Genomic DNA, 17,466 nt, shown 5'->3' on the forward strand with positions numbered 1-17,466 from the left:
CCACCCCTACACTGTAGATATTCCCAGGTGCTGGAAAACCTTCTACTCAAATATTTTCTCCCTTTAACTGCTAGACTTTGGAATTCCCTCCCTGTTTCCTGCTTCCCCAACTGTACTGACATGCAGGAGTTCAAATGTAATATGAACAGACATCTTACTGCTCAACTCCCTTATATAGTATCCCTGCAAAATATGTAGCCGTTTACGTCCAAGTGGCATTGTGCCTTGTTTAGGGTGAAAAGTAATTAAAAATACATCTATGACAAAGAACTGCTGGTGTAGATGAAGATGATATTGTTGCAAGCAGTGTAAAGACCTGCTGAGAGTCGTAAATTGCCAAATCGCCATTTACAGTAGATAGGAACAGAAAGATGGCAGCATTAGAAGGTCACCGGATGTCTTGAAGCAGATTTTTTATTTTTAGAACTGATGAATTCAGGAAAATGCTTCTGGTTATCTTAGAATTTTTCTATGTTTTGTTTTGTTTTGTTTTTTAATTCAAGAAATCCCATTTTAGGGATTACAATTTGTGAGGAAGGTTTTGGAGTAAATCGGTTTTAAGGAGACATTTTTAGTGAAAAACTGTTTTTAGGTTTATATTCAAATGTAAGAGAGTGATAGAAATATGTAACGGACCAGAGTATATATACCCTAGCTCGCAACAAGAAAATAATGAAACGAATGGAATTGAAGGAAACAAAGACTCAATTGATGGATAAGATAAATGTCGTTTATTTGCTGTTGAAAGAATGTTTTAGATATAACATGTGTTCATGTCCGCGCGAGTGTAACCAATGTTCGTTGCGGGACTGGTATTGTAGAAGGAATAGAAAATATGTGTTCATCTCAAGTTCGGGTCACTATCGTTTGTTCGCGTGTGGGAATTGAAGTGAGTGTTGTAGTGGAAATGAGAATGATAGTCCAGCGTGTAGACAAAGAAGAGGATATGAGAGTTGACGTCAGTTAGCAGTCAGCTACACGAAGGTGTTCTCAGGGACCAGTAGTAGATAGAGAGAGAAAGAGTGTGAATGTGTACACACGCTCTGTTAGCTCGTGCCCCATACATAGTCGCAGGGGTGTTGACGCGCGCGAGCGTGTGCCTCCCGAAAGGGATGCGGCTGGTTAGCCCAACCTCTCTGGTCGAGAGTTGGTTCTAAAAAGGCTAGAAACAGCTTGTCTCTTTGTTTTATACTAGTTTCCGGTGGTCATTTGTGCATGTGTATGATTCCTTAGAAAGTGGAAGTGACGTCGTCCATGTGTGCGTTCGTGTGCGCGTGTGTGAGTACATATGTGTGCGTTAGCGTGTGTGTATATACCGTGAATGTGAGTGTATTTACGTGAACGTGAATATGTGTACATGTGTGACGTGGGCGCGTATGTTTGTGTGCGCGTATGTATATGACATAGCTTGAAATGTGAATGTGTGTTTTTGTGTGAGACTTGAAAAAGGCTCTTACAATACTCCCCTTCCTAGGAAAAAAAAAATACATGCAATGTATATATATATATATATATATATATATATATATATATATATATATATATTTTGTGAGTAATGTTTTCGGCAGTTAATTTTTTTGTACTGTTTTTTTTTTTTTTTTTTTTTTTGCTGTTGGTATAGTTGTTTGAAAAACGTTAAAAAAAACGGAATGTCAAAAATGGAGTGTGTTCGTAAAAAAAAAGTATTTACTTATGCGTGGAAAATGCGTTTACTCTTTTTTAGGCTGTCATTTGTTTGTTTGGTTTTTGTTGTGTGCTGACATGTGTAAAGAGTTGCTTGGACAGAGAAGTGAATCGTTCATTTGGAAGGAAAATTTTTGTGTTTTGTAGTGGCGTCGTGTGTGTGTGCCCAGTTGACGGTATCTTCGCATGTGAGTCTGCGGTAATGTGTGCATCGTTTGGACTGGCACTAGTTGTGCATTCGTTCTTGTTGAACAATGAGTTTGGTTGCCATTGTCTTCGCATGTGCATCTGCGGTAGTGTGTGTACATTGTCTGTACGGGCGTTTGTTGTGTATTCGTTCGTGGTTGCCGGCTGTCAACGAAACTTCCAAGTTTTGAGTTTATCAGCGTGCGTGGTGCATCTCAACTCGTATTGTTGATTCAACTTCTTCCTATGTGTTGATAGGGATATCCTGTTTCTTTGTTGTTGCGTCTGCTATGCAGGAGAGAATTGTACATAGGCCTATGTGATTTTGCTCCTCGCGTTTGTTGCAGGGTAGTGTCAGGAAACCATAAAAATGTTTGTCGAGCTCAAATTTTTTTTTTATTCTCGCTATGAAGTCGACAGGTCCGTGTTCATTTTTTTTTTTGTTGTTTTTTTGCCGAGTCTAACGAGGGGTTAGTTGCTCGTACAAATGTTAGATAATAAACACAAGCAAAATAATGAGTTCCAAATTTGCAAAAGAAATTTTTCAAACGTAAAACAGAAATTTACATAGATAAGAAAACAGAATACTTATTAATATTTTATGCTGAGATTTTGAACAAGTCAGAGTTGATCATTTAAGAGTCGTGAATAATCAAAACTTCCTCACTCAACTACACAAATTATATTTGACTAACACTTGTTAATAAGAGTCAATGTTTATTTATTTTCATTGTAGAAGGAAAGTTCAGTGAGAAAGGTAATATTAAAATGAATAAATTTATACATTTTTGGGGGATGTGCAAACGATAAGGAGAAAAGTTGTGTATTTGTGTGTTCGTTAGTGTCTACGTGCGTATGCTTATGACCGTGTGTACGTATGAGTTGTGATGACAACGTCAAGCCCGACAAACAACGTAGATCTTAGCCGTGTTCTAGATTTTAACACAACTGTTAATTAAAGAAAAATCGGGGGGAGAGCGTTTTGGATCATTTTCTTTCTTTGCTAAAACAATAACTTTTTACCACAATTCATAATAAATGTTGGTGTGGTTCTTAGCTATATACTAGGACGCTCCAAGATGACCTCTACCAAAGCCAAGGACTAGGCCACATACTAATAAATTGGAGCATCTGTACTATGGGATGCCAACGGGCCTGCTTAGGCATTTTTTGTGCATCAGAGTGCACACACTGGCCTTTCAATTCCTACCTTCTCGCATTTCCATCAGTGAGATGAATTAAGTACCTGCAATTTTTTTTACAGACGCAAAAAAAACATAAATGTGTGCGTACATTAATCTAGTCCAAACTTTTATTCCATCAAATTCCAGTTAAATTTAATAAGTTGTATAAGTTTGCATATCAAATATTGGATAAATACTAAAATGATGGTATTTTTCAGGTTTGTTGAAATTGACAGATATTGCACTTTAACTTGGTTTTAGACAAATTAGGCACAAGTTCATCCAAAATGCGTAATGGAAGGGTCGGTGGAAATCTTTTGCCTATCAAAATCTCCCTACGCTTTGATCCCAGCCTTAAGGCCGCCAAAATCTCATACAATTTGACGACAATCGCCTTAGAAATAGACATGGAAGTTTTATTAAAGGGTAAACTTTTCCCATTACACCGTTTCATTCGATGCACCGGTGTTGCACGAAATTCGCTTGTTATGAAATTGTTTATTTACACATGTTTTTCAGATATTTAAATAATGATATTTAAAAATTTATGAGTGAGTATTAAATTGATTTATTTTTAATTCATATAGAACTTTTTTAGTGTGAGTAAAATCATGTTTTATTAAAAAAAAAAAAACACGCGTAAATAAATGGTCTTTAATGGTTTGGTTTACTAATCATATACACGAAACTCGATTTTTTTTCTTATCTACAATTATGATTAATTTATTTTATGGTTGATTCCTATTTCAACCACATGAATTATTTAGAGTGAAATATGGGTCAATGTGCGCTGGATGCCCAAGTTCCAAAGGGCGTTTATTCCGAAAGCCGTTCTTAACATGAGGAGGTGGGGGGGTATTTCGAAAGGTATTTTCTTATTTTCAACCTCCTCGTAATCAACTTCTTAAGGGTAAGTTTTCGTATGGTCCCCCAGTGCACTTGCATCGAAATATGTTTTTACATTATTCTCAAGCAACTTATTATTTTTAAAAAACATTTTTACAATAAATAAAATAAAATTACAAGTGTCGTCGAACACGCGAAACACAGAAATCGAAACTAAGTTGGAAAAATAGAATCGCCATTTTTATAAGTTGAGGAAGATCTTAACTAAGTAATAACAATAACTCAAATTCATAACCCTATCCTTTCACTCGAAAATTATGAACTTGAGTTATTGTTCTTTCTTAGATAGCTTTTATCTGGATACACAGAGACTATATTTTTCCAGTTCAGTTTTTTCCGGTTCAGTTTTTATTTCGGCGTTTCATCTGTGCCATTAAACTTGTTATAACAAAGTATTTTTTTTTATTATTTTTTGCTAAAATCTACTTTAAGTAAAAAAAATATATATATATTTGTCAGTAATGCAGAAACTCATTTCAATGTCAATAATTTAATTTACAAAAAACACGGAATATTGTCACTGATCACATTTAGAGAATGGATCTCTTGTAGCAGATGTCTTTTCTTTTTTTTTTTTAACGAAGGAGTTACCACTTATCAAGGCCCGGAAGCCATTCGAGGATAAGGGTTAATGAGTGTGCAGTGGTCAAGGGGAACATGTCGTAGTCATCTTTAGTAGTGGAAATTTGGTAAATTGGATTACTTAAGAGGATGACTTATCAAGAATTTGTTCACATTGGACTTGAAAACAACCATATTGAAGTCAGTTGAAAAGCAGGCAAACGGCAAAAAAGTTTCACAGGCGTGCAGTTCTAAGAAAGAAGCTTTGTTAATAGAATCTATGTTTAGGTTTAGGCACAGATAAAGAGTTGGGGAAATTATTAATAGTGATTTCAGCTAGATGAGTATTTTTCATGAAAAGACAGCGGGGACCATAGATTAGAGCTCAGACGAGCACTTGCAATGAAAATAACAATAAAGTAGAGACAAGCAGGCTCGCAATTTCTCTTCTATGGAAAAGAGGTTGCAGAGAAGAGAAAAGGGTATCCCACATTTGGCTACGAAGTCTATTTTGAACTCTGTCAAGGCAAGATAAGCTGCTGCTAGTAGCTCCTGCCCAGATGTTGCAACAATACTCGGATCCTTGGATGTGATTGGCTCTTATATAGATAGAGAATTGCATCAGCAGTGAGATATTTACTGGATCGGAAGAACGATCCCGCCATTTTCCCAGCAGCCTTGGCAACAGATTTGATGTATGTGTTCCATCTCAGATCAGAAATAAAGGTCAGACCTAGAAGTTTGTCACAACATGGAACCTCCCCAAGACGAGAGCCATTCATTGCGATTGATGCCAGACGGGGATCAGAGCATTGATGATAGAAAGATAGAAGTTTGGTCTTAGATTCATTAAAATTAACCAGCCACCTCTTTCCCCATTGTACCGCATGATCAAGATCAGAGGAGAGAGAATCAGAGATAACTTGGTCATTTACAGTCTTTGAAGTGTTGTCATAGATGGTTGTGTCATCAGCATAAATGTCTGCATATGATTTTAGGGAGATCATTGATGTAGATCAGGAAGAGAGTTGGGCCCAGAATGGAACCCTGATGGACTCCAGCATTAATACTGTGAGCTTCTGATTTCTGCTCATCAACCACTACTCTTATGAATCTATCAATGAGAAATGATTTAGTAATTGAGAAGACATTTCCTGCTATACCATAACTGGGGATTTTGTGAAGTAAACCTTTATGCCATACTCTATCAAAGGCCTTTGATATATCAAGAGCAATTGCCCTAGAAAGGTAGCCTCCATCGAGAGATTCACTAATCCTATGGGATATAACTTAGCACATCTGCTGTAGATCTAGCAGAACGGAAGTTATATTGCATGTCACTAAGAAGGTTATTTTTGCTGAGGTGGTTGACTACTTCTCTATTTAACAGAGTTTCCCTTATTTCACTTTCAATTTTCTAATTTACATGCCCCTATTCTGAATTCGTAGCAGCAAGTCGACACTCAATGGACTTGTTTTTTCTTTCTACCAAAACGATCATTAACAATGGTTTTTGTTTTTTTTTTAATGTTTATCATATTTCAAACTGATATGAATTATTGCAAAATAATTGTCTTGGTCGGAACTGAAAAAGAAAGGAACACATGCAAACAGCCTGCCAAGGCGAATCGCCCTGCAGCAAATACAATCAACCAATTTGATTGGTCTAAAACAAATACAATAGGAGGCATGATATAATTGTCAAATTTCTAACAATATTTAGTGAGGTCAATTTTACTGTTATCATTGTAAAATGGATCCTGGCTCTGGTACTTTTAGCCGGTGTAAAAGAAATCGGGCCCTCTTGCAGTTTAGATAAACCAAAATATGAACATATTTGGGAATACACCGCCTGTAAGAATGTAATTTGATTGGCTATTGAAATTGACGTAATTGTAAAATAATTTTTTTTTAATTAAATTATTGTTAAAGAATTTAATTATTGTTTAATAATTAATTACTTTAGAATTATTATCATAAAAATTATAGTTATTGTAAAAGAATTTTTAAAAAGTAAAAAAAAATGTCATATTTAAGTAAAACAATGTGATTAGTTATTGAGAGTTAAACATTTTACTTTGTTTTAAAATTAGAAAAATTCAATACGATCTTATTAAATCATTAATAATTTTTAAAAAAATCGAAAATGCAACGTGCATAAGAAAGCCTACAACAAATTGTTGATCATGTATTAACGCCACAAGAATTACATGACGTCAAATGTTTCTTGTATATTATGATGTATCCAAGATAATATCATTTCTAATTATGTTTATTTGTTTCTGTATTTAATAACAATCATTTAATAAAAAATCTGTAATTAATAAAAATCATTTAATTAAAAATTTTAAGTAATTAATAAAAAAATCATTTAATTAAAAATTTGAAGTAATTAATAATTAAATAATAATTAAATTCTTTAACAAAAATTTAATTTTTTTTTAAATTCTTTTACAATAATTACGTCAATTTTAATAGCCAATGAAATGACATTCTTACAGACGGTGTACCCCCAAATATGTCCCCGTATTTTCCTCACATTTTGGTTTATCTAAACTGCAAGAGGGCTAGAAATCGGTCCTTTAAAATAAAAAGTATCATTTCTGTTGAAATTAAGGATTACAGTTATGATGGTATTCAATGTCCATTTTACAAAGGTAATTGTTAATAAACTACAGACGATGCGGTCTTTACCCCAAGGTCAGTTTGACGTCAGTAATTTCTTAACGTATGGTTGCCTAAATGCAGTGAGGTACAGAGAACTTCTTCAGGGCAGATGTTCAAGTGAAAAAAAAGTTGTCACGGTGGGGCACAAGTCCATAATACATTCCTCTGAAAAAAGCACTTTTAAAACTGCAGTAAAAGAGGCAGGTGCTTTGGCATCCCTAGCACCACCACCCCTCTGCACGTCCCTGCCTAAATGCCTATGAAATGACTCCCAAACGCTTATTTTTTTCTGAAACTCATGTTTTTATTATTTTTGTTCAAATTGATATCAACTGACATTTCTTCACGATTAGTTTTGTCTGTTTTTCGTAGCAGTGACAAATTAAAGTTATCTTCTGTTAAAATTAAACTGTGCAAATTATTTTCTGCACTTGTTTGAATTGCTTTTTTTGGATTTCTTCTCCATCTTCTATTCTTATGGATGTATTGTCATAGTTTCTCACATTGGTTGCCGTCGAGGGAAGCACGTGGGCTAACAAGTATAAAAACAGTTAAATATGTTGTCGACTCTTGAAAATTAAGTATTTTATTTATCTTATGAGATGACCGACTAATTTTTATGATTACAGGTTCAAATGAACAGCTGCAACAGAAATTGGAATACACCCTACTAAAGCCTGATTGTCACAGCTGGTGAATTTAAAAAATGCAGTCTGGATGTGAGGACACTTTAGAAGAATGATGAAATAAAATTCAGTTTTAAATTTGGAGGAAATGCCACAAAAATGTATAGAATGCTTCAGACTGCTTTTGGATCATCTTGCATGAATCGAACATTAGTTTTTGAGTGGCATAAGAGATTCAAGGAAAGCATGGTGTCTGTGAGGCTGATGAGAGGTGTGAAAGAAGTAAGGAAGTCAGAACATGAGTTGATTGGTCAAATAAAGAATTTTATGAATAAGAAAACCATAAACTAATCATAAGAAAATCATAAACTAATCATAAGAAAATCATAAACTAATCATAAAATCACCATTAAAAAAATCATAAAATCACCATTAAAAAAATCATATAAAAAATCAAAAATAACTTTATTTGCTCTCAGTTTGTTATTGAAAGAAATAAATATTCACAAAACTTACCTCACAATGAATGTTTTTTTTTCTTGATTTGAATTTTGATTTTCTGAAAGTTTAGTAAAAAATGAAAACAATAATTCTTCAAGAATTATTGTTTTCATTTTTTTATTAACTTCTTATTGAAGCTTGACAGAAATATATTTTTCATTGAAAAGATTGTCCAGCATTTGTATGAAAAAAAAAAATCATGAAACTGATGATTGTGACGATAGCATGGTCCCGATACTGCATACCATTTTTCTTATCCCAATATATTTTCTCTTCATCTATCTCTGTTGGATTATACTTGTTGAATACAAACTTTTAATTGTTTTTCTTTTATGCCTGGTCATTAAAAAAAAATTGTGACAGTGGTGGAGAGGGATATAGGGCAAAAAATTGGGACAACGGGGAACATAACAACAGTGAGCATATACACGGTTTGCAAAAGCAACGTTTTTATCTGGCCCGTCTCCCTTCAAACAAAACGATATTTCTACACAAAATAGTCGACGATTTTTTCTAATTTTTAGATATTTTTTATTTTAGATATTCCTCTTTCTTACGAAGCCATGTTTGAGATTTATTTAAAAAATGACTACATTTATCTTGAATATTTAATTTCAGCAAATGAAACTTCCAACGATGGCTGGTTTACGCTGGGCATTTAATTTTACATTCTGGAAACCAACGCAGGCCGAATGGACCTTTGCCGCCCAGTGTATCCAACCAGAAGAAAAAGAACGCATTTCTCAGTTTATGTTTCAAAAAGATGCCAAGGCTGCAATGGTATGTAAATATTTTGTTTTTATCAATTTATTTGACTAAAACTAATGATAGTTATTTAATTTTGAGAATGGTAATGATTGTCCAGGTGCCATCTAGCTTTCTTTCCAATCTGGACACTCACCAAAAGATTGTAAATAAAACTAGACAGCACATACACCCGTATACTGTGAACAGTGTTAAATATATCTTGGCAAGATTATCCCACAAAGCAGAAACTTTATGGCAACCTGCCTACCATATCTACTACCACAAGGGAGCGATGTCTACGATTTGCCGGTCACTGTCAGAGGAGCAAGCAAGAGCTTGTGAGAAATGTATTGCTATGGACTCAATGTTATGGGCGCACGAGCATAAGATAGCCTAGATCCACGTACATCCAGCAAATTGCACATGACACCAATTGTGATCCGGAAGATCCGAGGCAGTTGATGGAAGATAGGAAAATCTGGAAAGAGAGTCACATTGGTCCGGGAGCAAGGAGCCTGACCAGATAGGTAAAGATAGATATATACTGAGTATGGCCATGGTTGATCAAATGTTTATATCTGTACTAGTAGGCCGCCCAGCATTGCCCAGTCATAAGATATGCTTAAATATGATATTTTAATGTATTCAGATTGTTTATTTATTATTATAGAGCAAGTCCTCTACGGATTATTATATATTATACCCAATACATAGTAGTGCGACCCAGTCGTAAAATATGCTTATATATATTTAAATTCATACAGATTTGCACTTTATTATTAAAGAGCAAATATTCTGTTGCTTATTATATTGTACCCAATATATAATAGTGATTTTAAAAGTTAAAAAAAATATACATCCTTGGGTGCCATCAGCTAGAATCAAAACCAAGACAGCCTTATTTGTTACCAACTGGCCTAAATTCATATGCATACAAAAGCTTAAAAAATAATGTTGTTAAAGATATAAATGTATATTTGTGCATGCATAGAAATAACACATTTAGTCGACTGCCAAGTTTTTATTCACAGTTCAAATTCCCTATATATCAAATTCCAAGTCTGCAGATCAAAAATTAACAGAGGAGTTCCTTACACAGCATAGACATGGTCACTTATATATGAATGAAAATGTATAAAAAACGAATACGAAAAATATAAAAGCTTATAACTTTTCTTTATTTATTTTCTATTGGTGACGTGCAGGAATACAAAATAATATTATGAAAAAAATTAAAAAACTTTTTTTAAAAGTACATAATTTTCGACCGATCCTTCAGTCTTCATCAGTGTAGTGAAAGTGATGAGCATACACGGGAAAATGGGAAAGAAGAGGAAGGAAGAGGTATAGCTAATGAGAAGGTGTCATGTCAGTTTTAAATATATACACATATAAGTACGCACATACACACATGCACATAGTACATACACACATATAAAAGAAAAATTAAAAATTAAACAGTAAATAAATATGAAGAAACGTGCCTTTAACTGTCCAATATATATATATATATATATATATATATATATATATATATATATATATATATAAATAACAGTATGGTTACACTCTAAGATCCAAATATTAATTTTTCATACAAAACAGCTCCTCCAGCATGTTAAAATTTTGGTACATTTTATTACAGATCCATTTCGTTATGCAGAAACAATTGATTATTATTAGGTCAATACCAACACTTTTCCTGCATATACTCTTCAGAAAAATTAGAAATTCTTTACTTAGAAAGAAAAAATCCATGACAATATAATGTTGAAAGAAGCAAAAAGAAATGAAAATTCAATGAAGACACAACATCGTGTGTTTTTTGCAGCAGCCATCTTGGTTCATCTGTTCCTAATGATGATCTTCCCGTTGTAATGCTGGAGAAGGTTAAATATCAAAATCATTTGAAGAAAACTTTTTGAGGTGCTGAACAATATTCAACAGTTTTTTTAAATTAATAAATTTATTTTCTGCATAAATTTAAAACATGGCTTTGCTGCATCCCGACAACACTGGATCAGTACAGGAAATACAAAGATAATCCAAACAAATTTGAAGGACAAAAATCGTCTTCCTGACCAGCAGCTGGAAAAGTTTATCCAAATAAAACAAAAAAAAGTGGAGGAAACTTATAGAAATCAGAAATGATTATCATACACAATGGACACCCAGTAGTAGTAGCAACAGTAACAATAGTAGTAGTAGTAGTAGTAGTAGTAGTAGTAGTAGTAAATGTAAGCAGAAATTTTGATAATTTGTATTTAGATTCTTCAAACGACAGAATGTAGAAAACACAAACACACTCGGAAGAAATATTCTAAAACAACAAACATTAGAAAAGTGTTCCAAGAAGTGGAACCCCAACAAATCATAAACTATTTAAAAGAAACAAACGTATTCAAACTCCTATAAAGTAAACAAGTAAAATTCATTTTAGAAAAACAAACCTCTTACAACTAAAACAATTTTTCAGAAAACCTAAAGCATCTTGCTTCAAAAGATAAACTTTTCAAGAAACTTAAAATATTTTTACAAGAAACTGAAAACCTATTACTTTATTGGCATTAAATGACCCTTAGAGGTTGAAATGCCGTTAAACAAACACACTCACTCTTCAAACGACTGTTTTCATCTTGTCAGTTACAACATGTCAGTCCATGGAACTTGCAACGTTCTTCAGGTGTTTCTTATTGAATTCAGGAATCTTTCTGTTGAACTTGGAAATCTACACAGAATTGTGAACGGAATTCTTTATTCATTCTATGGAGGTAGTATGTTCTTGTTCTGGCAGCCAGTAATTTTCAACTGTATTTTTAGTATTGAGTATTTTTAGTATTGCAACTGCATTGAGAATTCAACCTTCAACCTCCAGAAGAGTGTCATTTAGAACTGAATTTTACATCTATACAGATTCCCAAATGCAATAGAAAGATTCTTCAGTTTAACAAGGTACAACTAAAGAAGATTAGAGGTTACATCGGCCAAAACGTTGTGAGATTAACATACAGGGCAAGAACATAGAAACAATCAAAATTTAAAAAGTTAAAATAAATTTTGATGCTCCATATTTTGAAAATAATGATAGGGAAAAATGGTGGAAAAACATAATTTGCCACAAAGTTTCTCACTCACGTTTAAATAAAAAAAATTTGAAAAAATAAAAAAATAAAAAAAAAACAGTTACAAGTTTTTGATAAAAAAAAAGGGAATGCTCAAATAAAATATCAGATCGGGTAGAAACTTTCATAAGAAAACATTGACAAAAGAGCATAAACTGTGGATAATTAAACAAAATTAATCTAAAAAAATGAAAGCATTATTATATTTTCTGAAATGGATCGATTAGAAGAACGCATCAATTTTTCAGTAAAAAAAAATGGATGGAAATTTATGAAGATGTAAACAAGAAGAACGGAGAAAACAACATGATTGGACACTTATTTCTGATTCAAGTCTTAAGAGTTTCTTAATAAATCGACCCCCACGTTATAATCTAAAGAATGATAGAAATTGGATGTTGGGTTTACTTTTGCCAGCTGTGCATAACTCTCACTTCCTTTATTTTATCCTTTAATCCTTACATTCTAAGAGCAATGTTTTCATTTTCTGAGTCATAATGTTGCATTGTGGGTTACACATTCATAATAGAAGTGATAGAGAGCGGCACTGAGTGATAGATGTGAAGAGAAGTGTTAACGAAAGTTCTTTAAACAGGAGCGAGATGCATTATCGAAAAGAGGGATACAATCAACCTTTGGAAGTGAAGCTTTCATACAACGTTCTTTATACAAGACAATGAAGACAAAACACATTACCTTGTGGTTGAATGAAGAATGAAGACAAAAGGCTTACATAACAAATAGAAGACGGTTATTCATCATCAGCTGGTGATTCGAATCCGATGCCTGATAAGGGGTTACATAGTCGTGCTTTTCCTCCCCTTCACTTCCTAAGGAGTTTCTGTCAGTCTCCCAGGTCCGCTCTACTGACTGACTCGGATTGCTTGTTCTTTTTTTAGTCTAACTTTAGTGTATATATTAATTCTATACTTCTTTGTGACGTCAGCACGTGGGCGAGACATGTGATTTTCATACACATGCTTCCAACACGTGTCCTGGTAACAGAAGTCTCAGATTTTCTCTGTTGACATTCTTTATTTCTATTGTTCCATTATTCCTGCTCCGACCCAAAATAAACCAACACAACTTTCTGTTTCCGCATTCTTTTGTTGTATAAGTTATTTCTAATTTGCATTCCTCGCTACAATGAAGAATTCGATTCCAGAATTCTCCTTTAATAATAATATTTGATCCTAATTACTTTGTTTCTAATTAAAAACCGGGAGCTGTCGCCTTCAATTATACAACAATAATCTATTCAATCTAACACTTTTTGTTGGCAAATTTGACCCTGATGTAATATATTTTTAGCTCCTTACATCATGTCTTGTCTGGGGCGATTTCCCAAAGCAAAAAAAATATTCAAACTCTGAACATGGATCCATACATCCAGATCTTCTTACAAACATTTACTTTGATAATTCATTAGTAAGAAAAAAATATTATTTTAAATCTCTCCACTCCATTTTTGAAATGGCGGAAAGCAAATTTCGATTTTCTACGTTTTATAAAAGGAAATACGTTTTCATTTATTTTTATTTGCTTTTCATGCATTTCTGATTCGTTTTCTTTCCAGTGTGGCCGACTTTTAATCCGAAAATTTCTTAGTGAGCAACTGAAAGCTCCATATAACGTTCTGCAGTTGAAACGAACGGAAAAAGGGAAACCATTTTTAAATAACGTTAATTGTGGACAAATAAAATGCATCCCTTATTTTAATGTTGCTCACAACGGAAATTTTGTGGTTCTCGCAACTCATCCGCATGCCCAGGTTGGGATCGACATTATGAAGATCGAAAGTCCAAGTAAGTTTCTTTATTAATTTGGTGTTTTCAATTTTATGATATTTTTTAAGCAATCATCTGAAGAGGTTGCCTCTCTTATAGTTTGAAACCAGTGTTGAACACAGACCATTAAACTTTTTTCCATACCATTTATACCTGCGCACCATTATTATGACATCAGAAAGCAATGTATATTTTACTTGTGTAAACTTGAAAATTTGAATAAATTTGAATAACCTTTAAAAGAATGAAGTTCCATTTACAAGGTTCCAAAAAATGTTAAAAATTGAAAGAAGAAGAAATTTAAGTTTATAGAAGGCAGGTGTGACAGATAGACTCAAAACGCTGCAAAAAAAAAAATGTGTATATGTATATATTGTATATGATTATACATATACACATGAATTGGATCAACAAACCTGAAACTGCATAGTTGGTTCCACTATTATGTCTTAAATTGTGTCGGTTTTATCCATTAAATTTATGCATTGTTCTGCTTTCTATAAACTTAAATTTCTTCTTATATACACATTAAATAATGCTTGAAGCAAACTATTTTAACCTATTTAAATAAAATATTTTTGTCAAGAAAAAATACTGATAATTCTCTCTCTCTCTCTCTATATATATATATATATACTCCTATAATTTTTTTTGTGTGTGTATTGATATCCATATTAAAAACCCTTTTTTCTATTTATTTAAAAAGAAAATTCAATTTTGTTATATATGGGTTGTGCAATTGCATTCATCTGCAAAAGATCTAGCTAATTTGCATATTCTTTTAAACATTCATTTTAATTAATTCCCTTTTATTTTTTTTTCATTTTAATTAATTCCCTACAGGTTAATTTCCTATTAGTTTTGTTTTATGGGATGATCATCTTTAGTTAACTATTACGTGTAATTATATTTACACAGCTATTCTACATGATTTATACTTGCGTAATATTTGCATAAAAAGGTTATAGTAAACACAAATCTCTTTCTATATATATATTTATGCATGTGCGTATATATACTTGTTTAAAACATTTTGCTTATCAAACTCCTCCAAGAGTTTTTGGTCTAAAAACATGAAACTTAATATATAGGGTATTTGAACCCATGCGAAACTTGATATTTGGGTTTTAGCGAGGGAAAATTGGTGCAAAAGTGTGACTATTAAATAAAATAGAATTTGCCAGGTAAAGGTCAAACGATGGCATTACGAATATGCATACACAACGTAATAGCTATACGTTCTTTTTTTAATTTTTAGCCTTGCAGCAAACATGTCTTCATAACTCAGGTATTAACGTTGAGAAAAAAGTTTTTTTTTTTTTTAAATCATTACTATATATTGAGTCCAATATAATATAATAATAAATACGAAATCTGCATTAATTAAAATATCATATTTAAGCGTATTTTATGACCGGGCAGTGCTGGACGGCCTGCTAGTATCTAATATATATATATATATATATATATATATATATATATATATATATATATATATATATATATATTAGATTGAGAAGAAAGTTCTTGTGGAATTTATAATTTTGATTTCAAATAAGTTTTCCTTATAATACCTTTAGTGTTTTGCGCTCTATTTAATCGTTTAAATTACAATCGTTGGGATCCTTCCACTTCAATTCTCTATCTATATAAGAGCCAGGTATGTCCAAGGATGAAGTACTGTTGCCACATGTCCTTTTCTCTTCCCTGCAACCTCTTTCTCACAGAAGAGATGTTGCGAGTTTGCCTTTGCTTTATCGTTATTTGCATGGCATGTGGACCTGATCTCATCCCGGCTCATCTGAGCTTCAATCTACTGTCTCACCTTGCCAAACTTTTACAAAAAACACTCATCTAGATATGACTCCACCCTCTATCTAAACACAAATCCTAAATCTAACCATAAATTCAATGAACAAGGTTTCTTTCCTAAAATTGTCTGTTAAGTGTTGTGACATTATGTTGAGCAAAGATGGCGGCGTAGTTCAGATCAGATCCTGACTGTAATTGGCAGTAACCAAGATGGCGGCCAAGAATCAAATGCGGTCCGTGACGTATTTAGCGACGAACTGATTGACTCCAAAATTCGACAATTTTAATACTAACTTTGGAAGGTTTTCATTGGTTGTTTAGCACAGCCGGTGGTTTCTAGCTGACTACAGTGTGATCGTTTTTGAGTCCAATTTAAACAATTTCTTGTTAAGCTGCCCCTAAATAATCCATTTCAACCCTATTTCCATCATTATTACTATGCTGTAGTCCTGTTAACCACCTTACATTCATTAACTCTTATCCTTGAGTGACCTTTGGGTCTTGATAAGTAACGACTGGTTATTTTGTCTCCAAGACAACTGCCTATAGCTACTGTGCATTATAGACATTAGTTTAACTACTTATATCACTTAATCTTTCCCTCATGTAAATTTTTCTTCATAATACTGTCTTTCATCAATAGTTCAAATCGTATCTTCTAGTTTAACAAAAGCCAATAAGTCTGCTCCCCATTTTGCTAGATAATTACTACGGCTATGATAAGAGAATATTCTTATCATTGTTTTGATTCTCAAGTGTATATCCAACACAGTTGGACACAGTTTATCAATCGAGAACCACATCACTCTATATAAAAACATATAAGATATTAATTGATATATACTCGAGAGTCAAAATAATGAAAAGAATATTCTCTTGTCATAGTCCTAGGAATGACTCCCTTTTAAAAAAAAAGCTTGTATTAAATTTTATACTAGGTTTACTTAACAGGACTATTGTCACCCAACATAAGATTTCTACCTGGTCATGGCTGATGGAAAAAGAACAATCCACCCCCATGGAATAAAATTCTGTACAGATTTCCAAGTCCTACACGTTAAACCTGAGCCAGATTATTATAGAATTTAAAAAAAAAATTTTTTATTACATTTTCACCCCAAAGAGCGCACATTGCCACTTTGATGTAGGATACTACTATCAATGACATAATCTACAGGGGTACTATGTGGGGAGTTGGGCAGCAAGATGTCGGTTCACGTTACACTTGAACTTCTGCATGTCAGTACAGTTGGGGAAGCAGGAACCCGGAAAGGAATTCCAAAGTCTAGCAGTTCTGGGGAAGAAACTACTGGAGTAGAAGGCTCTCTTGCATCTAGAGATCTCAACTGTGAAGGGGTGGGATTTAGCTGCTTGTTGGGTTTGTCGGGCGGGTATTTTCGTCGAGGGGGGGTACGAGTGCTTGCAGTTCGTCAGAGCATTCACTGTTAAAATATTTGTAGAACAGGCAGAGGGATGCTATATTTTGTCGACGTGACAGAGGCTGAAGCTTGGATGACAGTTCAGGACCTATTAGGTTGGCGACTCTCTTTTGAACCTTGTCTAGCAGATGCACCAGCCCAAATATGACAACAATACTCCATACATGGGCGAATGGTGGCCTTATAGAGGTACAGGATACTTTCGGGCATTAGTAGCTTTCTAGCACGGTAGAGAGAGCCTACCT

The 17,466-nt window shown here is 33.4% G+C and overlaps 1 protein-coding gene across 2 annotated transcripts in view; it reads left to right on the top strand.

Moving 5' to 3' along the window:
- Positions 1 to 3,507: 3,507 nt before the first annotated feature.
- The window catches only part of LOC145252811 (L-aminoadipate-semialdehyde dehydrogenase-phosphopantetheinyl transferase-like), a 58,880-nt gene continuing 44,921 nt past the window's right edge, over positions 3,508 to 17,466 (top strand). The window contains exons 1-3 of one of the 2 annotated variants that reach the window (XM_080112786.1): positions 3,508 to 3,604; positions 8,933 to 9,094; positions 13,760 to 13,988. In XM_080112786.1, the coding sequence (XP_079968912.1) occupies positions 8,936 to 9,094; positions 13,760 to 13,988 (388 nt within the window). In that variant the 5' untranslated portion in view covers positions 3,508 to 3,604; positions 8,933 to 8,935. Of the gene's footprint in view, positions 3,605 to 7,056; positions 7,178 to 8,932; positions 9,095 to 13,759; positions 13,989 to 17,466 lie in introns of those variants that run through there. The other variant, XM_080112777.1, reaches the window with a different exon arrangement.

This window comes from Euprymna scolopes, chromosome 3, assembly GCF_053919585.1.
Source record: "Euprymna scolopes isolate OS-2025 chromosome 3, ASM5391958v1, whole genome shotgun sequence".
Lineage (NCBI taxonomy): Eukaryota > Metazoa > Mollusca > Cephalopoda > Sepiida > Sepiolidae > Euprymna > Euprymna scolopes.